The sequence below is a fragment of the Motacilla alba genome, chromosome 3 (genome assembly GCF_015832195.1).
Source record: "Motacilla alba alba isolate MOTALB_02 chromosome 3, Motacilla_alba_V1.0_pri, whole genome shotgun sequence".
NCBI classification, from domain to species: Eukaryota; Metazoa; Chordata; class Aves; order Passeriformes; family Motacillidae; genus Motacilla; species Motacilla alba.
Window position 1 is genome coordinate 12973382 of NC_052018.1, and position 23772 is coordinate 12997153.

At 38.4% G+C, this 23772-nt stretch overlaps 2 protein-coding genes across 4 annotated transcripts in view; one reads left to right on the forward strand and one right to left on the reverse strand.

The window, feature by feature from the left end:
* Positions 1-260: 260 nt before the first annotated feature.
* On the reverse strand, positions 261-20092 carry DDX1 (DEAD-box helicase 1). Its single transcript, XM_038133113.1, has 26 exons — positions 20059-20092; positions 18103-18154; positions 17171-17234; positions 16628-16657; positions 16296-16392; positions 14781-14828; positions 14563-14646; positions 13133-13216; positions 12628-12704; positions 11257-11329; positions 11068-11144; positions 10280-10394; positions 9652-9790; positions 8590-8650; positions 7331-7429; positions 6547-6636; positions 5767-5955; positions 4686-4737; positions 4099-4245; positions 3362-3453; positions 2762-2834; positions 2252-2324; positions 2094-2136; positions 1803-1898; positions 921-1041; positions 261-585 (listed from the first exon to the last, which is right to left on the reverse strand). Exons 1-26 carry the CDS (start codon positions 20072-20074, stop codon positions 455-457), a joined length of 2223 nt encoding a protein of 740 aa, XP_037989041.1. The 5' UTR covers positions 20075-20092; the 3' UTR covers positions 261-454.
* Positions 20093-22157: 2065 nt separating this feature from the next.
* Positions 22158-23772, forward strand: part of NBAS (NBAS subunit of NRZ tethering complex) — a 158775-nt gene continuing 157160 nt past the window's right edge. For all 3 annotated transcript variants that reach the window (XM_038130268.1, XM_038130269.1, XM_038130266.1), the window contains exon 1: positions 22158-22336. In XM_038130268.1, the coding sequence (XP_037986196.1) occupies positions 22193-22336 (144 nt within the window). In that variant the 5' untranslated portion in view covers positions 22158-22192. The remainder of the gene's footprint in view (positions 22337-23772) is intronic.

Here is a 23772-nt window from a genome sequence, read left to right on the forward strand (position 1 = left end):
TACTACTTGAGATCTGGGTTTTTTTCTCATTTAGTAAAATATAAACAGCTGTCTGAATGAATATTAATCTAGCTTTAGTCAGACCAGCATTAAAAATTTACAGTACACAAATAATAATTTTAAATATAAATAAATAGAAATATAAAACTCTCCTCCCATATTTGCCTAACTACCCTTGTACTTTCAATAAATTAACAAACCATGCAAAGAATGATTCTGCAAATTAATCATTTAAGGCAAAAAAAACCCAAACAAAACCATTTGATCTTTGACTTGTTTTATTAGGAGAACAGCTTACTCAAAGCTAACAGTGCTGAACACTCTGTTCCTCATGCAAGAAGTATATTTAGTTTTAATCGCTTTCTAACTACCTCTACTCAGAGACAGTGTGGGATTTCTGTATTTGCAGGGCAGAGCATTTATTAACTCAAGCCTTCTCTCCAGTGTGGCACAATCAGAATGTTCTGAACAGCTGGTTAGGAAGATAGCCAAGATGCAAGAAAGACGTCTGAGCCTCCTTTTCAAGGGCAGCCAACTCTTGTACTGTAGGTGCCAGAATATCCACATGGCCTTTATACAGTCCACCTGCCAAAAGAGACACAATCTAAATTATGTGTTCAAAGCCATTTTTCAGCAGAACTAACAATGCCCAACCACAGTAATTCAGAAAGTCAATTACTTTATTAAAAAAAAAAAGCACAAAAAACCAGAACAGGTATGCACTTACACTTGTCACTTGCAACCCATAGGCTGCATGTAACAAATGAAGAAGACAGCAAAGAGCTAGCAGCTTTTTATAATCCATTTATTTATAATCTATTATTTTTTTATTTATAGTCTATTATTCTGTAGAGACACAGGAGACAACCAGGAAACTGAGCACTGCATCGCAAGGGAACTTGAGAGTAGCTCATTCTTACCACCCAGAGCTCTTTTCTGCCCATATGTAACTTTCCCATCAAAATCATCCACTGGTACTTTTATGTCTGGTTCAACTTGGGCAATAGTGCAGTTAAGGTGCTCTTCAATTTCCCCCAGCAACTAAGAGAAAAAAACCCAAGAAGTCTTTAAGTACTCTTATGGTCTAAGACCTAGTCAAACTAGTGCTCTGAACAGTCACATTTGAGTAGTTTGAACAGGAATGGTACACAAAACATGAACAAAACAGTTTGGTCACAGATACAGATACAGAAGACTAATACATTTTTATTATCTCAGACTACACAAGTTTATTTCCAGTTTTATCCGACCTAGAAGTCTTCATTTCATACACTACCCTACTTGTATGAATGAGGCTACTTTATAACAGAGCTCATAGTCCAAGCTAAGTTTACCACAGATGAGGTGTATTTGCCCTTCTTTATTAGAGAAAGAGGGAAGTATTGCTTTTCAACATGCATTCATAGCTGGTATACAAATCCCAATGAAAATCTACTTAAGTGACAAACTATTTCCAGGTTAGAGAAACAACCGTTTTAAGTGACAGTTTTACAACAAACCATCCAAACACAAGTGTATCATTAGCATCCTCTGAATCTTAACAGACTTTGATTAGGAAGACTATAAGGAAGCTGCAAGTAAGACTCCAACAACATTGGCTGGGAATATTAAAATAAGCTTTTATAATTGAGCAAAATATAGAACGTATAACTTGAAAAGTCTTCTAATTTCTTGTTTAAATGGGAATCAAAGGTTACAAACATTCTTAAGACTGGATTTGTACTTCAACTAAACAGCTGAAACAACAACTTTATTCCTGAGTCTTTTAGAGGAATTGGGGAACATTTAAGCAAAATTCTTACCTGCATCTCATTGTACCATATGGTACAACCTCCTTCTTCCTTCAGCCTAGTGTTGTAACACCCTTTTCCACGACTACTGCATACATGATACCAAACCTAGAAATAATGCAAAACGACTTCTAAACTTTGTTTTGACTAATTATAGCAGGAAAAAGAATTCAGGAACCTGTTTAAGTTCTTCAATTAAGCAGGGACAAAAAAGCAGTTTTTCAATGCAGGATAACGTCAGATATCAGATGGGGACAGAACCTCAGTAAATGTCTGCTAATGCTTGCTTTGGGGTACAATTACCTTTTCTTTTTCTTTTGCCACGAGGGAGATTGCCAAACCCATCCTGAAAGATTAGGAGACAAGGGAGGGAGAAATATATTTCAGTAACTATTGCCAACTTGTGAAACCACAACAACAAATATCAAGAACAACTGGTGACTCTCTGAACACACACATACCTCTCAGCTCTGCCGACTCTCCCGATTCGATGAACATAGTTCTGTTTTTCATCAGGGAGCGTCACATTGATAACTGTGTAACACAGTTCACAGAGAACACAAGATTTTTTTTAATGTATGAGCTAAGGTCAGAGATCAGACACCTAAAATATTTTGATTGCTGCAATTACTCTCCTTAGCCTTTAGACTTTATAGTCTATTACAACAGTTACAGGTGTAACATGTAATACCTGCAATAAAGGTTCTCATTCTCAAACTGCTTTCTCCCTGATTACTTTTTGGCAAGAATGGAAAACCAAATTATCAATTTCCAAAAATGCAGAACATCATCGAGTATTTGAGAACTTATGAACAACCAAATTAAATATTGCCTAGTTTAAGCCTTTAACATCTGTATCTCTTAAAATTATGCTATAGATCATATATTTATTTTAACTACTGGACAGGACCACCAATATATTGAAGCTCCAGTGCAATTCAACGGGTTAAGTTTAAAAAACTATGTCTTACCATATGGAACACCATGAATATCAATTCCTCTAGCAGCAACATCTGTGCAGATCAGGAAACGGACATCTCCTCTCTGCAAAAACAGAGTTGTAATGAAGTGTTGTGCCAAATATAGCAACAAAAATCCCAAGCAATGAAATCAGTCCTTTGCACTTCACCTTGAAGTGTCTCTGTACATTTAAGAACACTGCAAATAAAGCATGAATAGTTTGATGAATTTACATCCTTGTTTCTTTCCCCAGCACCATAAGGCAAGCAAAAACCAACAAACAGCTTAATCAAAACTAAACTTTAATATTCAAACTTTTTTTTTAAGTGACCAAGTAAGACCTTAAAAAAGACCTTAAAGACCTTAAAAACCAGTGCAATTACTATAGAATTTAAAGTTAGGTTTTTATATCAGAATTCAAACTCACAAATGTCGTACTGATTACCAGTACAGACTCCCACAGACAGAAAATGTGCCTTACAATTTCAGGAAGTGGGACATCAGGCATTTGAATGCAATTTAATTTTAAGAGAGAAATAGGAACACAAATTAACATACAAATTCAGATATTGGGAGGTGAGGAAAAAGCCTTCAAGAATGTGCTGCATCACCTTAAATCTTTCCAGGTTTTGCTTTCTTTCTTGAGGTTTTCTATCACCATGCAGACAGACACATGAGAACTGATGTCCCTTCCTATCAGGGCCTGAAAGAATTTATATGCATTAATGACATCACATATAAGCTATGACACAGAACCATATAGAACTGGAAAAAATTTCACAGGCATTGGGGTGGAAAAAAATATGCAAGACAAGCAGTAAAACAGAGTTTCTCCCTCCTCCCAAGACCACATCTGTGCAGGCATTTTTCCTTACTCCTTTTGCTCTAAATTTCCCCATTTCTAAAAATGTTCATCTTCACCTTTCTCCTCACACATCCCTTTCACTGTTCCTGTGTTTTCTTTCACATTTCTCCTATGTCTTTTTAGGTGTGAACATCTCTTCCCAAGTCTCTTGCCCTTACTGACTATCAATTTTACTAGCATGTTTCAGCAGAGGCACCGTATATCTTCTCACTGATTCAAATTTTGGTACATGATGGGTTTCCATTCATTTTTGAACTATCTGGAACAGATACAGTACAGTTCATTGCCTTCTTTGACAAAGGCCATCCCTGCAGCTGCCTGCTACAGAACTCTGAATTTTATGCCCAGTCAGTACATAAAATTGTGCTTCAGTTTTTTTATTTGTGCTGTGTCCCAGTACTGGTGCTCTATCATGCAGATTTGGTGTTGAAAAACACAGAAGTGAGAAAAGCAAGCTGAGTAAGGTTGACATGAAAACATTACCTCCACCCTGTTGGATGAAGTATTGCTCCATATTATCACAGTCTATTTTAGTCCTGCAGAAGATAATGGCTTGATCCATCTTATGCTCTTTGATTGCCCGAACAGTGTATTCTCCTTTTAGAATTTTAATAGCTTCAGACCACATTTCTAAATAAAAATAAAGAAGTAATTTCACTCAAATTGTTTAAAAACATGAAGAACCTTTGAACTGCATATCTCTGAAGTTCTCTAGCCTTCAAGTAGACAGTTAAACTTTTATTATTAAAGCAAGTAGGCTAAACCTTCAGTTTCTACCACTCCCTTCCATGCTCCTTTTCTCCAAGGTGATACAATACAGGAAGAACAAAAACACTCAGAAGTTTCAGGTTTCTTATACACACCAACGACCACTTGTCTACAAATGTGAAAAATATATATTCATATCTCTTTCCCACTTCCCAGTTACAGAAACACATTTCTCTTCAAGACTGTGAGAATGTAGAAATAAAACTTTGCAGGAACATTACTCAAGGCCAGTATCTACTACAATTTACCTTTAATTCAAAACATTTACAAAAACGTCATGATTTCTTAGTGTTGCTCATTACCTGGAGTGTTAGCACCAGGTCGTGTATTGTCTTTTGCATGTACTTCATCAGTCTAGGAAAAACACAAACAAAAAAGCCCCTCAAGTCAGTAGTCTACTCTTCACAGAGAAATACTTAACTCCATTAACTTGTTACTAGGAAGAAATAAAAGTTTAGAAGTCATCTTCGCATTCTGTTCTCCCACCAGCCATGTTTACCTATCCTTAGCTAAAGGAAAGTCTTGTGTTTAAGCATACAAAATTTATTCATAAAAAAGGGCAATAAAACTATTTATGTAGCCACTGATAGGAAATACCTTTGAACAAAGTGAAGAATTGAAAACATCCAAACAAACCAGAATAAAAAGATTTTGTAAAATATGGTTAAATCACACAAACAACAATTCCTTATCTTTTCCCCTATGCTTGGCTGAATTGGATATAAACTTAAAATCCAAAAGAAATTAACTCATACTAAGACTTAATGAAAAGGTACTAACTCATGACAAACAGGGGTTCCAAAGACAAAGAAAAGTAAAGAAAACCTATAGATCTGTAACTGCATCAGAGCTGCCAAGAACAAAACATGGTTTCAGGTTATTCAGAACTTGAATACTAAAGATCTGAACAACCAACACCTTCTCATGTGAAAAGGTGTCAGGTGAATGTAGAATCTGTACTCTCAAATGCAGTCTGATATGAAATCCATTCCTGTAAAAACTGCTCATCTCACATGGGTTGGAGACAGAACTACCTTACACAATGATCCATCTTGGCAGGTTTTTTCCCTCCTGCCAAGTCAGAAAAGAGATACTAAGTACAGTTAGGCCATGGATCATTAGCTGTGAAATGAGTGAAAGAGCACAATGCCATTGTTCTCTAGTGCAAATCAGACTTACTCTATCAAGCTCCTCCTCAGTCATGTTTAACACTGAGCTGTTCAGAAACCATGTTATGACACCACTGATATGATGCTGACCACCATGGAACAAACCATTTCAGATTAAGCTGTTTCAATAGCCAGCAAAGATCCTTCAATATTAGGCCCCTGTTCTGAAGGTTAAATAAGTAAACATGGACAAATAACCTCAATTTTCACTTACTCTGATATGATTTTTGCCAAGCCTTTCCCAGAGTTTATCAGCTTTTGGATTTACAGGCACAACTACATGGTGTACAGTTTCAGGGACAGAATCTTCTCCTTTCAAATCGACCCAGGTGGGAAAATGCATGATTTTTTCGGATAGTTTTTTCACATCAAAAGAATGCAGTGTTGCAGAGCACACAATCACCTGAAAAGAAGAGAGTCACATGGATACCACTGAAGATAAGATCCTCCCATTCCAAAAAGGTGGGAGTAGAACTGTATGAATGTTATGTAGTTGAATAGCATAATGTAGCAAAACAGAAAGTCTCTGGATTTGCTCATCACAGGAACCACTCAGCTGGCAAGAGTCAGGACACAAAATAAAAGTTGCTTAATTATTCTGTTACAGAGACTCAAAAAATTAGTACGAAGAATGCAAAACTATTGAAAGTTGATGAATCAAGATTATTAACACATTAGAAATCATAAAGTATGTGTTCAGTCACGTTTGCTAGATTTATATATAAATAATTAAAATTAAATTGAAAACTCCTGAACACTAGGCTTCAACATTTAGAACGGTAAAAATATTCTTCACGGGCAATTACTGAACTCTCTGAACACATGCTAGTTTTGGACAAGAGCTTTGGGGAAATCCAAAGAAGCATGCTCTATGCCAAATAATAGTCAACAACTGAAAGTAGAGCACACCACACACTCCCAAAAATATTTAAGCAAAAAAACCCCCAAAAAATCCCCACAACAGAAAAAAAACCAAACCACAAACATTTTATACCTGAAGTCTCTTTCCATCTGAGGTTATCTGAGGAATTTGACTATGGATCCTGTTTATGAAATCTGAATAACCTTGGAGGAGAAGGCCATCCTGCGTGGGGATGAAATAAAAGAGATGAAGCTGTAAATCTCTCTCATTTCTCAGTCTTTATACATGAGTTAAATAAGCAATACACTCCTAGTCTCAGAAGTTCTTGCTTTTAATTAGCTGGACAGGTCAATGCATGGCAGGGATATTATTACTAAGGAGAAAAAACCCCAGTAACTTACACTACCAAAAACCCCCAGCACTTACATTATAGCGGCTGAGAAGCTCAGCTGCTACTCCTAGCTAATACCTCAAGGCATTTGATCTTTGTGAATATTCAGATGTACTACAACAGGCCATAGAGACGCCCTTATTTTACAGTATATTGAGTACAACATTCACTGGCCTAAAGACCTGCCAGGTTAACTAACACTTATATTTTGTCTTTGTCCTTTGAGCTCCCTGCAGTGGCAGGGACAGATTTCAGTACCTTGTAAATATAATTTGAAATACATTTTCCTATCAGAAAAATTCCAAACAGATTCAACAGAGAGGCTAGGAAGGTGGGAAAAAAACAAAGTAGGTTACTATGGTTGCAAACAATGAAACAATGAGAGGATTAAGGTGGAACAGTCTACAGGTATCTAACTGTTCCAATGAATTATCAAATACTATAGAACAATCATGTTTCACTTTTTTGCAAATATCATATTGCATTTAAGAACAGAATTTCAGTAGCACTTAGTTCTCTACATACAGCTTCATCCAAAACCAGGAATCTAACTTGAGATAAATTTATCTTCCCTGTTGAGACCAGGTCATCCAGCCTTCCAGGAGTTCCAACAACAATATCCACCTATGAAGTACATAAAGAGAGTGAGTTGGTCCTGTAACTAACTAGAGACATGAAAAATTTTATCTAAGCTTAATATTATGAAACAATTATCAGTATAATGCTTTATCTTCTATTAATTATAACTTCATAAAATCCTAGAGTAATTTGAGTCTGAGGGATCTCTTGAGATTATCCGGTCTCCACTCCTCACCTTCACAAGCAAATCAAGGACAACTGCTAAGTTTCTCTAAGTAGTTGCCTAATACAATTTTCAGTACCCTTCTGGAAAGGGATTCTACAACCTCCTCTCTAGGCAACCTGCATTTTGGTTCTACAGTCACTTCATTAGCAAAATCTACCTTAGGGAGAGAGCCTTCCCTTATTTGGGAAGTGCTGTGCCCCGTTTTCCTTGCCTGAACCCCAAGCTGCATAATCTTGTTATCAAAAGCCAACAAACAGATTTGTTTTTCAACGTGTTTTGTTCGTCAAATTTGTCTCATGGTGGAAGGATACAAAGTCTATCAACTATAGAAATAACTTCAAATTTTGCCAGACAGAAAGGTTGACAATCAGGAATTTAGCATTCACATGGAAGTCAAATAATCTTCCAGTTCAAGTAGGCTTAACAGAAAATTTTTATTTTGGCAGCTAAAACCACTAGAAAATTTATCAATAGTGATGTGCTTTCACTTCCAAAAGTGAGTCTTAAATAAAAAACATGGCCTTGTGACTCTGTTCTCCCTACAGTGAGATTGAGTCAATTGTACATTACATGCTGCTGAAACCAGACCACTTCCTTCTATGTAGGACTGGTTTGTAGTGTAGGTTCATCTTGATAACTACAGACTATTTTTATTCACAAAAAAAGGACACAAGTTAATAGGAAAACTGTCTTGTTGGTTAAGGACAAATGGCAAACAATTACACATTTATTTTAAGATCTTCAGGAGCACTCAGGCTTCAACAGAACTTGACTAAGTAGCAGAGGTACTTGTATTGACGTGGAAGTAAAGGAACAACTGCTAGACTGGTACAACATGAGCTTCCTAGTAACTGTACATTTTCTTTTTAACACGTTTATTATTCTTATTACATGAGTTACCACCATTAATATCCTCTAGCAACATCATAAATTACTTGTAACCCAAACTAATAAATCATATGAAAAAAATACAACTTACACCTTGTTCCAGTACAGAGAGTTGATCTCTTGCAGCAACTCCACCAATAATAAGCAGTTCCCTGAAATCACATCAATATATTCAACATTTACCCATTTATTATATTCAGAAGGTATACTTAGAACCAGTCTTCAGACAAATGTTTTTATTGATAGTTGACAATTAACAGTTCTGAATAGTAATTTCAAGAACAAAATAATAGAAAAAAACTAATTTTCAAACTCATTCTTTCACACATAGTGTTCAGTTCAAGTGAAAACTTTGTTACCAAACTCTATTTGAATGTGTTTACTTTATCACTATTGTATTAAGCAAATTTGCACCTTAACAAATTTAATCTTACAAAAAATGTTTCTTAAAAATCTCACAAATAATGTAACTTAGTTCAATAAAGTTTCCTGTGTCCTTGAAAGTTAGAAATGCAAATAACAGTAAACTAAATGAGTATTTCATTGTAGCTTCCCCATTCCTATTGCTTGGTCCCAGCAATTCTAGTAAATCAACTTTTATAAACAGATTGCAGCTTAGAATTGGAAAATGTTTAAGTTTTAGAGGCACAGTCAAAGCAGAGACAACTTAAAACCAAACCAACTTATAGATGATTCATCTTTTGGAATTGCACCTCCATGATAATTTGTCCTGTAAGCACACCCTGTATACAACTATTTGATGGAGATGAAAAACAAACAAAATGAGGGGGTAGACGGAGATGGGGGCATAAGAAAATGTTTAGGAAAGAAGGGCAGTAAGCTGATAATATTTTTAGTCAAGAGAAGTATGTGAAGTATCACAGCAGTTATTGCCGATAATTAAAAAAAAACCCCTACCCACCATGAGAAAGGCAGTCCACTGATAAAACATTCCCAAAACCCCCTAAGTGGTCTAATTGCAGTTGCATAGTCAGAAGTTTGGTTGGTAGCAGGTTATTACTGATATTATTATCATCAGTAGCACTGCATATTATGGTTCATTTAGCTACAAAGTGGAACCTACGCCCCCATCTCCCCATGAAGTTAAAACCACGGAAAATACCACAAATGCAGCTAACAAATTCACTATTACCTTAATTTGGGATTATCAACATATTTTTTGAACTGCTTCACATTGTTCAATGTTTGCTCTGCCAGCTCTCTTGATGGTTCTACAATCAATGCTTTTGGAGCATTTGGAAGGTTCTGTGCTTGACCCACCTGCGCACTTCCTAAGTGGAAAAAAAATCACCATTAAGACAAACTACATTCCTATTCTGGAATTTTTTACTGGAAACAGATCTGGATTTTCTATTAGTAATTAAAACCTAACAATTCTAAATGCGCCATTGAAAGGTGAAGTGATTGCTCTCTCAATTATGAGTAACTTCAGAATAATGATCAGAACTTACAAGTGGATGTATGGGCCACACAGGATAACTCATTCCATTGTGGGGCATAAAGACCCACACATTTTTATGATAACACTGTTGAAAAATTTAACTGGACTTCTTTTATCTGATGTACTTCTAAATTCAAAATATTAAAGACTATTGGTGGTTTAACAGTAAGAAAAACTGGTATACTTTCAAAAAAGCATCAATATTTCTTCATTACTGCTGTATTTAAGATCTTTCTGATTGCAATTAAAGGGATCCAAAGATGCTCTGTAATACAACCCGAATATAGAAACAAGAGAAGTTTGTAAAAATCAAACCTACCTGAGTGTTGTGATTTTACAACACTACCCTCAGGAGCCTTGCAAAGGCCAACATAGCCATCTTTTGGTGGAAACTTGAAATCTTCTTCACCAAAATTGAATTTCAATTCAGCATTCTAGGTTTCAACGAAGTTGTGTCATACACACAGATTCAAGAGACCACATAAAATGAGAAACAACTCAGTAATGAAAAAAACAGATCAACAAGGAGATAGGGAAGGTCTTTTCTTCTCCCATCTTATATACTCCTCTTCCCAAGTTACTGGAACTTAAAAAACCCCAACCAAACACACAGAAAAAAGCCAACAAAAAAATGAAATCATTTTTTCTGAAGCTGCACATTTCTCTAACAACTGAAATGTTTTGCTAAAATCTCTACTGCTTGAGTGATAGACTCAAGAAGACTAACTCAGAAAGACATACTACTACCTTACAGTAGAGTTCAGAACAAATGAAACAGGCTGACTTTCAAGGTATGTGCTTGTATCAGTCGAATGGCAGTATACCACAGTTTAATACACACAACATAGCTCTGTTACTAGGAATTACTTATCCATGCTATTCTTCCTATAAATTCAAGATTAAAATTTTAATTAAAACATTTAGCTTAAATGGTACTCAAAGCTACGTTATTACTTTAGTAGTGAATACTGGTAAACCAAAGAAAACTGACTTTACATGCACAACTGCAATAATTGTAAGTGGCTATGCAAATTTTATACTTAAGTAGCTCATTAACAAACCCAGAAAAACTATAATAATCTTGGATATCTGCAATATTCCTGTTACCTTCAGTACACAAGCTGCAAAAAGAGCTTGGTTCCTTATATGTGGTGGGATTTCAAATGCAAGGCCAAGGTCCTTCCCTGAAAGTAGGGTTGGTTCAGTCAGACTCTGCAAGTGTGTGCATTCCTCTCCCCCCCTCCCCGCCAGTGAAAGCATCCAAATAAAATTCCAAAGAAAGACAATAAAACCTACCATTTTTGGAAAATTTTATTTGTCCTTTTTCTGTGTCTAGATAACAGCCAATTGTATCATGCATAGTGAATTCCTGCAAAAAAAAACCAAACAAAAAAAAACAAAAAAAAAAAGTTTGTGAAACTAAGACTTCTTCAGTGCATTAAGACATCTTAGTGCTTATATTCTGCCAGCTTTTAGTTTTCTCACCTCTCCCTAACAAATGCTGGTTCTTGAGAGAAGTCAAGCAAGTTCAATTTATTTCAGTCAGACCATTGTAAATAGAAGATATCTTTTTATTTGATTACAAGTCTTCAGTAAACTGCCCAATTGATCTTAGATATTTAAACATTTATTACAGCTTAAAATTTACTTCAAAGACCAAACACAACAATGATATATTTAAGTCATTTACCTAGAAGTAGTCTGCATTATGGAAAAGCACATTAGTCACCTATTTATTAGCCAATGTAAATCTAAGCTTAGAACACCAAACATGACATCAGAAAACTGTATTTTGACTATAATAAAAGACTAATTCTTGAAGATGATGCTATATGCATTTATGCATACTTAAGTGCTTTACTAAAGAATCTTGAGATCTGCTAGTTTTAAAGGTATTCAATAACATACATTATATATTACATATATTATATATTATATATTATTAAGTGCTTCTAATCAACAGCTCAAGAGTCACTATTAAGCAATCTACAGTAGTCATAAAAGTTTCAGGTTTTATGACATTGAGTTGTTATTATTAGCACAAAAAGACTTGAGTTTTTGCTTCAGTACTCATTTATTTATGTTTAAATATCTCAATTCCACTGCCACACTACACAAAAACCATTAAAGATATTCCCAGCAGACACTTCAGAAGTGTACATTAAGGTAATGGCAAACCCAACTAAATAGCCAGAAATAGTGCACTCCAACTATGTCTTAATAGCAATTAATAATGCATTTTGACAGATTACAGAGTTGTGAAATTACTTCTATTTTAACTTCTAGTAAACAGAATACGATGCCCTCACTTGCACGTTCTCAGTGTATACATATGGGTTGATTTATTCAAGCTAAAGATGAAGTAAGTCAAGATAAATCTCAAGAGATCAGTTAACTTTTAACCTGTAACACACAGCAAAATTTTAACTTCTAAATAAGAGTCCATATAATTGCAGTATAACCACTATCATGTCTCACGCTTATAACTGCTTTTGTTGAATTTTTAATAAGCTTTTATGCAAAAATGCTTCAATGTTCCATTGCCCTTTTGCCCGGTGAGCCTCCCTTAGCAGTGAGCACTATTTCAAAAGACAGTTGACTGTAATAGCACAAAACTAACATGTAAAAGTTTTAATAGTATTTCTACCAAATGCAATTCAAGCTTACCTCACCATAGCTGTCAAACTGCTTGTTGTGAGATTTCTTACCAGTGCCACCAAATCCAAAGCCAAATTTATCAGTGCCTGAAAACAAGACAATAGGCTTTTATGTTTTGGTTGACAGGTTACGCTTTTTCCTTCTGGTATTAGCAACTGAAATTTCCAACACTACTACATAAGCAAATAACACACAGTGCTAACTACAGATTTCTGACCTGGATGTACACCAAACTAGTACTTTTGCAGCAGTACATTTATTGATTTTACCAGTCTCCAGTCAAAAAAAAAAAAAAAAAAAAGAGACATAAAAGGCAGAAAGCCACAGAAGACAGGAAAACACTGACACCAAAGACTTCCCCTTACAGGAAGTAAAATACTTATACAAAACATTTTCAACTCCCCAATATTGGGATCCTGCCCAAGAAGTCCATTCTCTGCAACACTACAACAGCACTCTACCCATTCCATGTCAATATTAAAACTATCTATAGGTTCTTCAGAAGGAAACTCACCCAGATCCAGTGAAGCCTGCATAGTTGACCAACCAACTCTGCACAAGCCTTGGTCATGACAGGAAACTTCATAGTAGTATTTCCCTTTAAAAGAAAAAGAAAGGATCTAATACAATACTCAAGTTCATTAATGTGGTTCAGTCTTGCTACTTCCAAGACCATACAAATCTAACAATCCCAGTCCTGCTGCAAGTGTCATAGAATCCCCTACACTGTGTTTGTGTGAAAAGGTTGTGTGTATACCTATGTATGGAATGAAGAAAGAGCAGGCAAAAGAGACAAAGTACACACTGAGGGGTAGTGTGAGAAAGGCTCCAAAGGAGTGACAAGCAAAGAGAGAAGTGGTCCTACTCAATGCACAGGAACTGATAAAACTCAGGACACAAGGTTCTGCAGAATCAGTACCAAACCACCAGCACGCCCTAGCATCAACAACTACTTATGTCACTTGAAGAATATCCAGCTGGCTGTTATGTACATACAGATGACAGAATTATCTGCACACACCATTAAAGGAGACTGTTTAGGGTCTTTCTGAACACACACCCAATACCACTGGAGTATCAGGATGACTCTGCTTCTGAGTCAGGTTTTAGGGTTGGCCTCTCAACATTGCTACAACCACAGAACCATGAAATTTTTGCTCATCAGGATGAACTCTGTAAGGAAACAACTCAAAGTACTGTGTGCATAGCCATTTTCTAAAAAAAATGCATTCTGATGAATATTAGTTATGATTCTGCCTCCTGCAACTCAGTCTCCTATTAATGCCTGAAGATTTTTAGCTTTCTATGTATACTTCATGTATTTGTAGCTTAGTGGACCATTAAATGCCTAGGTATAACTTCTAGTACTTTTCCAGCTCTCCTTATCACAGTGAACAAACTCGTTGATACATTCTTAAACTTTTGTTTAGTCTTGCTTGTTTGTTTGACAAGGACATTTTATTTTGTACCACATATTGTAGACATAATAAAGGTAGAGTCTGAGAACCAGGGGGAGGACTCCAATGGGGCAGAACCCAGGGGGGAGGATTACCTAACCGACTGCTCCTCTATCTGAACAATATTGGCTGGATAATCTAAGTGCCTGAGCTTATAAAATGGTAGGAATCTAATTTACGGCATGGTTTTCACCATATTGTGCACCCGAAGGTTTTCAAGTAAATGTTTGCTTTACTATTATCATTTTAAGGTTGTTTGGGAAGGTTTTGTTCTACTTTCAGGCATCACTATCAGGGAAAAGGTAATTTACAACACAAGGAGAACCAAACAGAGGTATTTGTCATTTCCAAGTCTTAAGCTACTAAATTTTGTCAGATGGATAGAAAGTTTTTATTGCAACCATCTACATTAACAACGGCTGACAAGCAGGCATTTCAGCTAAAACTCTTCTAGAAGAGTATTAAAAACACATCACTTTATATGTACCTTTAGTCACTCCTCTAGTTGCTCTGCATCCATGCCATTCTTTTATCTCTCTGCTTTGGCAACACAAACCATCTGATCCAATTGCTGAAAATTACAAGACAGTTTTAGTTAAAAGAAATTGCCTAACTGCTTTTAAAAGAAAACTTCATGCATTCTTTCCTCCAGCTTATTCTTTTTTACCAAGCAAAAATTCTCAAGTAAACAGCAGGACAACTCACCAAAAGCTGATCCTCTGTCATAGGGGTTCATTTGCCATTTATTGAGCACTAAGTTTGAAAGACAGTAAAAGAAAAAGCATTTAATCAACAAAGCAAGCCTGAGAAACTCAAATTAGAAGATCAAATTGTTTCTACAGTGTTTGGCTTAATTTTCTGGGGAAATAGCTTTGTTCCAATGAAATTCATATAAGCTCAAATGAAGGCCTACAATCCAAAGGATTCTGCATTTGCTTAATGCAAAGGTATTCTATGGAAGTTTAGATTATTCCATTAAGAACAGATTAAGTTACTTAAAAATGCAACTGCAAACAATGAAGACTTTTATAAAATAAGGTGTTTCACACAATCACAATCAAATTCAGATAGAAAAAAATCCAAAACTGTATTAAGAACAACAAATCCGAAATGCACTATTTGCCATTTCTGTTCCAAGTTTACATTAAGGTTTTTACAGACTGTAAGTTAAAATGTCATTACTAAGGAGGTAAGATACATGCACATAGAATTTCTGACTTCATTTTTCATATGCCCAATAACATGCTGTAATAAAATCTATACATGATTTAAAAAAAAAACAGATGTCATTTCAATTAGGCTTACTGAGTGTATTTACGTTCTCTCAAGAAGGATTTCATTTAAACTTTTTTAAAGTTGACTTTACTGTCACCAATGTAGCAGGCAGTTATAATGATGACAACTTCTATAACATCTTCAGAGTGTTGTTTGTGCAAATACCATTCACTTCCATAAAACCCAATCTTATCAGTACCACAGACTGGATGTGGTTATTGGCTTTACAGTTCCAAGCTTAATTAAATGGATGCATAACAGACTATCAAATACTGCGAGGATATTATCATGGTTACAATCCATTTCATATAGCTAAGTTTCAGCCCTGTGCATTTCCTGCTCAATTCTATGTTTACTAGAACAAACAAGATATCAATTATTTAATTCCAAACCTAGGCAGTTGCCAAAAGGAACACAACAGATCTACTCAGCACACCAGAACGGAAAGATCCTACACTGTTACCCCAGCCACACAAAAATAAGTTTGAGCCTGGAAGAGCTTTCTGCTCAAGCTCACTTAAGAGGCCCAAACCAACTTCATAGTGTCATAGCTGGTCTCACCTAATCCTGCAACGGAAAGATATTTTTTAACTCCTTTTTTTAAGGTGGACTCCACCACCACTTCACATCTTGCAAAGCATTAACCTAGTACAGCTTTCAGAAGAATACTGGAAAGCCAGGTGTGGATCAGCCAGCCTCAAGCTGAAAACAAGAACATTACTAAGAGTCTGCAGTCATATGCACACCAGTTCTTCCCAGGATTCCACCAGTAAATGCATATTCTCTGTTTAATAAAACACTGAATGATGATATTCGATTTACATTATCCCAAATCATGGAAAAAATACTTATCTAATGGCAGGCTAACTTTACTTTTAAAAGTGACAAAATCAACACAAGTTAGCAGAGTTTTGAATTTAAGGAGTGTGACATATAAAAACTTACCTGCCCCTCCAGTTTTAATGGTGGCTTTTCCTTTCTTGCCTTCCATTTGGTCTTTCAGTGTCTCATAAACAATCTGGATAACTGGAATGCTGAAAGCCTAAAATGAAAAGTCACTTTCATTCCACAATTTATACACTTATTTCCAGCCTTGTTTTTGGGTGCAATACCCTCAGCCAGAAACACTGAAATACATTCCTACATATACTATTACTTAATGCTTAAACACATATAAACATTCTCTGCATATATGAAACTACTTAAAGACTTTTACTTTCTCACTTCTAAGCATTTAAAGACTTTTACTTTCTGCTAATATAAATTTGATTACTTACACCAGTTTTTCCACTCCCGGTTTCAGCAGCCTATAGGAAGAAAAATACAAGAGTTTTACCAGGACTGTAAGGACTGTTCTAGAATTCTGTTTTGATACTAGGTTTATTTTTTAGGAAGTATTATTTCGGTTTATGGAATGAAGACCACAGAGATCCATAAAATACATGATGAACAAGGCATGCTAATCTGATACTTTCAAGGTTATTGATACTGCAGCATTGGCTTGGGCAGTATCAGCCATGTTCCAAGAGCTGTGTCAAGTATTTACAGTCAGAAGGAGAGCAGATGAGATCAGACAGCCCTCATTCATGTGGCAGTGCCTGTCAAGAAGTCAAAAAATAAAGCCTAATACTCCCAGATTTCATCTGCAAGAACAGCTGGAAACACACTAGTAACTTTTACCTGAAGAATATCCTTTCTATTGAAGTAGGACAGGAGAGCTAGTCTAACTATGGGCCTGTCTGGAAAGCACAAAATTCACCACACAAACAACAATTGAAAGACACGGGATTTCTACGAATAGGGCTATCCTGCCTACATACCATGAGCACATCACCACCTCCTAAGATCAACGGGATGGATTCTGCTTGGATATCTGTAGGGAGACTACAGGAAAGAACACATTAACACAAGGCAATGTTCTACATCAGTAGAGAAAGAAATTTTTACTTATATAGAAATTGAGAGAAACCACAGTCATCTGCAAGATAAAGCAGGTAACTATTCCTCCTGGCTTGCAGTGGATTCAGCTGCACCTTGGTAAGAGCACTACATCTCACATCATTATGTTAAACTATATAAAAAAAAAGCTTATTAACTATATATTCCTTGTCTTCCTTTCTTCAAATGAGTTTTTCTTGAAAGTCACTTATGCTGACCTCATTTACATGATTCCTGTTCAAAACTGGAAAAAAAAAGTAAAGATAACTAAACTCAAACAGCATTTTCAGACAATCACACCTAATCAATAGTCATATGAGAAGAATTACATACATTAAGTTTGTCCATACTGACAACTTTCTGAATAATAATTCAAAACAAACTTTGAAGTAAAAACATGTTGGCCAAACAAGTACCCAAACACAAGAATAACAACTTTTTTAGAAGAGTGACACACATGCACTAAGTTTGAAAAACACAATCATAGACCACAGTCTGGAAAACACATACTACACTAGCGTCAATTATGTGACAGTATTTCATTCAGGAACTCCATGATACATATAAATAAACCAGAGGCACAGAGCCTTTTGTGAAACAAAAGAAGCAGTCATGCTCTGCCTGTCCAAGTTTAAATGTTACTGCTGCAGTCACAGTTTGTATTCTTCAGTCTTTCACACTATAGAGCAGTGCGTGAGATGCAATGACAGTAAAACACACACCCACTTTGCTTTAATGTCACAGCAGAGGTGCTTTAAGAAGCATGTCATACATTGCTGAAAGGTAAATTAGAGTTTGCCACACTCCTACTTACAGCCAGTCCATCTCCTCCACTGCTTGAGCTATCTCAGGCATAACACCCATTTCTGTAAGACAAGCAAAAAAGGATCAAGCAGTGTTATTAACCTCACATTGCCCTAAGACTGCCAAGCGTCAACACTTCCAGCTACAGCCAGAACCATGGAAAACCACTCCTTTGGGCAACAGCATGGTCAGCCTTCACTCCAGCACCCACTGATGGAGACATTCTCCCTTCCTCACAAGCAGCTTTGAGAGTTTCCCCACTCAGAGCAGAGTAAGTCAGGCATACGCAGGGCAGGGGCAGGAACAGACACAGCAGCAAAGCGAACACACTGGGAACAGAGCACCATTTCAAGGGCAAGGTACTTCTCTTTGCACTTTTAAGGAAGTTGCCTATGCAGACAATACGACAGACTTTGTTAATTACAAGCACCCAACTTTCTCTACAGCTGAGGTGCAAACAGTAGAAAAAACCTGCATCCTGCAAGGACTCTAGTTCACCAAATCTTGCCTGACAATAAGACAACAAGGCTTTGATTTTGATCAAGTTATTAATTACATCCACTTTTTAAAGTTTTTTTCTTGGATACCCCTTCTGGCAAACTCATATCAAGGTCTGATGGTTGTACCTCAGACACAAGTGAAATAGGGAGCAACGTGCTTCTATGCTGATAAACAAATCCTCTGTATTTAAAAAGGAAAACAAAAGAAACCTACAGGTATTTAATACAGCCAAGAGGAAAGCAGGTCCTAAGCAACCCAAATGCTGGTAGCGCACCATCAAAATTACAATTTATCTGTTGTTTATCTCCTTGGGTACATAAGCTTACTCTAAATCAATTCCTTCAACATGCACCTTTCCAAGCAGAGGTCTCACACACTGGCCTCTGCACTGCCACAAGCTGGGGCTCAGACACAGCACGCACGTGCACACACGCTGAGCTGCGCTGCTGCAGGTGGATGTGCACAGCCAAAAATTATTCTTCCACTTGCTATAATACCAAGGCTGTAAGAAACGCGTTTTATTTGTAATGTGGTTGCAGGAAGCTTTAATACTTTCAAGTGCTGGACTCTAATCCTACATAAGTAGACAATTCACACAAGCAATAAAATCAATAGTAATCAAAACCGATTTCTACTAATTCCAAGTTGGAAACAAACCCATAATTTTTCCCCATATACTTCCAACTCACACAGTTTAATTCAACATAAAGTACAAAAAATTTAACCAAACAATGACACCATGACATTTTCCTCAACTACATCCAAATTAATCCCGCTACCTAGCATCCAAACTGATCTCTAGATCAGTTTGAAGAAGCTTCAGCAGTTCTCCCCATGATAAGATGCAGAAAGTTCATTTAAAAGGAACAAATTAAAAACACCATCTACATTAAAACTTTACAGAACTTTGATCTTGGCTAGCTGCCTAGTTCTACAAATACCTACATGGGAAAGGGGACACAAAGAGTGATGCTTCTGCGTTTAATAGTAAGCTTTTGGATTACAGTTTACTGTTATATACACATATATAGTTTGTAAAATATATATATAGTTTGCTAAACCGTATCACCAAGCAGAGCTTCTCTTAAAAAGCCAGTTATTATCCACTGCTATACAGGAACAGTTATGATAAACCTCCTGTTACTGAAAGCAGTCAGCATAAGGAACGAGCCTAACTTTTAAGCAGCCCCTTTGCTAGATTCACACATGCACTAAAACCTGCAAAACCATTCCGATAACCACTTCTCACAACCTACAGAAGCCCGAGGACACGGGGAGAGGCACCTACACCCCCCGCAGGCCTCGCAACCTCCAGCCTGATCTATGGTCAGCCACACACTACCGCGAGCCAGGCTGGAAGGGCGGCCGAGGAGTTTCCCCCGGCGCCGCAGGGAGCCAGGGAGGCGGCGGGCAAAGGCGAGCGGCCCGCTCAGGGCCGAGAGGCCGCAGCCCCCGCGCCACGTACCCGAGAACGCCGCCATCTTCGCCCCGGGAGCGCCGCGAACAGCGCAGGGCGCAGGCGCGCGGCCCGGCCGCCGCTTTCTGGGGCCGGGTGGGCGCAGGAGCCGCCGCGCCGCGCGTTCCGCCCCAGCCCGTGAGCGCCGCCGGGTATGGACGGCCCCAGGCGCCTCAGAGAGTCAAACGCACCGCGCTGTGTGTCAGATATACGCGAACAATGATACTTTACTCTCCAGTTTTTATAGAAGCTTCCCCAAATTCCGCACCATCTTGTTCTAGGGTAACTTCTAGTGACATTAAACGGGAGAACCTTCGGGGTTTTGTAAAAGACAAAATGGGATTGCAAGTGCAGAAGTGCGGCGTCTACACTAGTTACAACACGAGCCAATGGGGCATCTGGCCGCTAAGTGGAAGGCACAGCATAAACTATTGCCTACTGTTTTCCATTGTGAAACACAGCTTCAATCTTTCTGAAGGCAGCATGAGATAGAGACACATCTGGTTCAAAGGCCAAAAAAATCCCCAAAACAACTATCTCTGACGATGTAGCTCTCTTGAGTACTGTGTTGCAATTTGAATACTTGTTTTGTCCCGGTGGTTTGTTTCAAGATTTTTTAAAAAACTTGCTGAGCCCTACTAGCTGTTGACTTACACTGTAGAAACTGGTGTCATGCAGAGAAAAATACAGCAGGGCATTTTATACCCTTCATACCAGGCTGTTTGCATTGCAATGGTTTCTCATGTATTAATAATTCCTTTGGGAGTATATTCCTTTGATGTGCCTCTTTTCTTTCACTATTATTTGCTATATCTGTCAATCATTAGTTTGCTTGCTTTCAGATAAATGACAAAAGTAGTGATATTTTAAAGGCACAGATATGAATAATGCACAGATTCAGCCACGTCTCTTAAGAAAACCTGTTTGTAGGCAGACCTTGATATCAATATATAGTGCTGCTTGTTGGTGTGGAACGTGAAGCGTAATTTACTATACCTCTCCCACAATTCTTTGAAACTTACAAACATGTTGTTATACTATTTACTATTGCTTTACAAGCTACATTGTCAAATATAGTTAAAAATATAGAAACAGTAAAAAGGTATTTTTTCTCAGTAGTTGTTTATTCTTGAAGTCTTTCCCAAGCATCCAACAGAGCTTTCATATGGCCCTGAATCCCTAGTTTCAAAATTTGAATTTTTGTTTAATCTAATTCTAGGCTACACAGTTGCCTATAAGAGCTTACTACCACACGCGAAAATTAGACTGCAGGAGCAGAAGTGTCAGGGTCTGAAGTAATTTTATTTCTATTTTACAAATGCTTTATAAAGTTGCAGGAAAGAGGCTGAAACATGAGTTCTTCATAATTATTTCACAGAACCAGGTTGGGTAAGACATCCGAGATCATTGAGTGCAACCTGTGATGGCCCAGGAGTGCCAGGTCCAGTCTTCCCTTAAACAGCTCCATGGACAGAGACTCCACCAACTCTCTGGGCAGCCCATTTCAATATTTAACAAGTCCTTTTGTGAAGAAATCCTTCCTGGTGAACCTCCCCTGGTGCAGCCTAAGCCTGTCCTCTCATCCTATGGCTTCTTGCCTGGGGGAAGACTGATCGCAGCAGGCTCCAGCCTCCTTTCAGGTGCTCGTTCAGAGTGTTGAACCTCCTGAGCCTCCTTTTCTCCAGGCCAAACACCCCCAGCTCCCTCAGCCGCTCCTCAGCAGACTTGTGCCCCAGACCCTTCCCCAGCTCCCTGTCCTTCTCTGGACACGCTCCAGCCCCTCAATGTCCTCCCTGATGTGATGGACCAGAACTTACAAACAAGCTCATTTTATCTGCTTGAGAGAGCTGAACGCTAGGAACTCATACTTGTAGGACTGAAATATTTAGAAGTCCTACGCAGCACCATTAAAGGTGGAAGAACCACTCGCGAGAAATCCTCCTTTTCCCTTTTTGCCCATTTTTTGCCCCTATTCGGTAAGGGCTCAATCCACATCCCGAGGTCTCGCCTGCACCGGGCGCTCCCAGCCCCGCGCGCCCTCCGCTCCGGGCCGGCGCCGCGCGAGTTAAAGGCGGAGCGGTTTGGGCCCCGCCGGGCGCCGTCGCTGTGGCGGCGCGGGGAGGGCGGGGCGGCCCGGCCCGGCATGGCCGCCACCGGCGGGGACAGCGGCGGGGCGCCCCGGGAGCGCGGCATGGCCGGCGCTGGCGAGCAGGCGGAGGACGGGGAGGAGAACATCCTGTACGACCTGCTGGTCAACACCGAGTGGCCTCCGGAGACGGAGGTGCAGGTGCGTGTGGCCGCGGCACGGCCGCGGGCGGGGGAGGGGACCGGCCACGTTGGCGCGGGCGGGGACGCGGCGGCGCCCCGGGGGCTGCGGGCTGCGGGGGTGCGCTGGTGCCTCCAGGGAGGCTCAGCGGGATGCCCGCGCTGTTCCTGGCGGGCACGCGGGGTGTTCGTGCGACCATTGTCCCCTTGTGCCTTCGTGTCACTTAATTCCCACCGGCGCTTGTGCCGCCTGGGATGCCTTCTAGGGTTTCCTGCTTATTGAACTATGTATATCGGGTTTTACTGTTGAGCTGGCACAAGCGAAGCTGCGGTGAATGGAGTCCAGGTCTCATCTCTAGAAACTACTGTACGGAGAGATTTGGAGTCTGTGCTGGTGAAAATAGGACCTTCGTTGAGTTTACCTTGTATGAGGAACATTAGGTCCTCTCTCTAGACTCCTGTATCAGTACAGTTGTGTCTCTATTTGCAGGAGTGGGGTAAAAGGGAAAAATACTTCACTTTATGTCCACAATGCACACAATTATCCATTTCAGATTTCTTAAGCCAGCGCTTAAGAAATCAGAAAACATTGTTCTTGTACTGCAGGTTTTTTGTTATTTCTAGCTGTTCTTCCTGGGTCACCAGAAAGGCTGAGAAGCTCTTTCATCTTCTCTTTTTCATGTTTTCCTCTGCAATGTGCTGAGCTTGCTGCCTCTATGTCTGCTCTTGACTGACTTGGGTATAGAGGATGCAAGCAATGTGTTTTTATTTTTTTCTTGTAGTGGCTTTTAAGTCCACTGACATTTTTAATGCATTTCCCACTGAAAGTTGGTAATAGAGGCATTTTAGCAAAGTTTTGTGCTTAATGAGAACAACTGAACAGAAAAGATGTAAAAACATAACAAGTGGAAGAATGTACATGTTAAAAATTACATGAGGCATGCTCAAAAAAGTAGGTTTTCATTTATCAGATTTTTTGTTGTTGCTCTTGATCTGTAAATCCTCAGTTGCAGCAACAGGTATGGATGTTTGGAAAACACAATTGCAGTATTACCATTTATTAGCTTAATAAGTTATTTGTACAGATGAATTGATAGTTGCATCTATTTTAATTCAACTGTGTTTTGAGAAATGGTAAATAGTCTTTTAGTAGCATATGGAAACAATTTTCCTGTTGCAAACCATGAGGAGGACTTATACATAACATAAGGCTGTGGTTCTTCTACAGCTGTGTTAAGGGGGCGCATTTCTGATAAGTGCCTTTTCTGCTGCCATTAGTGTTCTTGAGGTTGTATGGTAAGTTGATTAAAGAAGTGATTAGTCTGAAAAACAATCCTGTTGTTTCATCTCCTTTTGCTAAGTGGTCCCTTTAATACCCCTGTAGGTACCAAGGGGGCTGTGAACAGTATGTCAGTGAGGTGACACCTCCCTTCAGTGGCAGGACATGGGGATGCCAAG

Excerpts from the sequence above, each read along its gene's own strand:
- DDX1 (XM_038133113.1), bottom strand. Across the intron at positions 4,246-4,685 it reads ACCTGGTGCTAACACTCCAG|AAATGTGGTCTGAAGCTATT; the intron begins GTAATGAGCAAC and ends ATTTTTATTTAG. Across the intron at positions 2,835-3,361 it reads AAAACCTGGAAAGATTTAAG|AGAGGAGATGTCCGTTTCCT; the intron begins GTGATGCAGCAC and ends CTGTTTTTGCAG.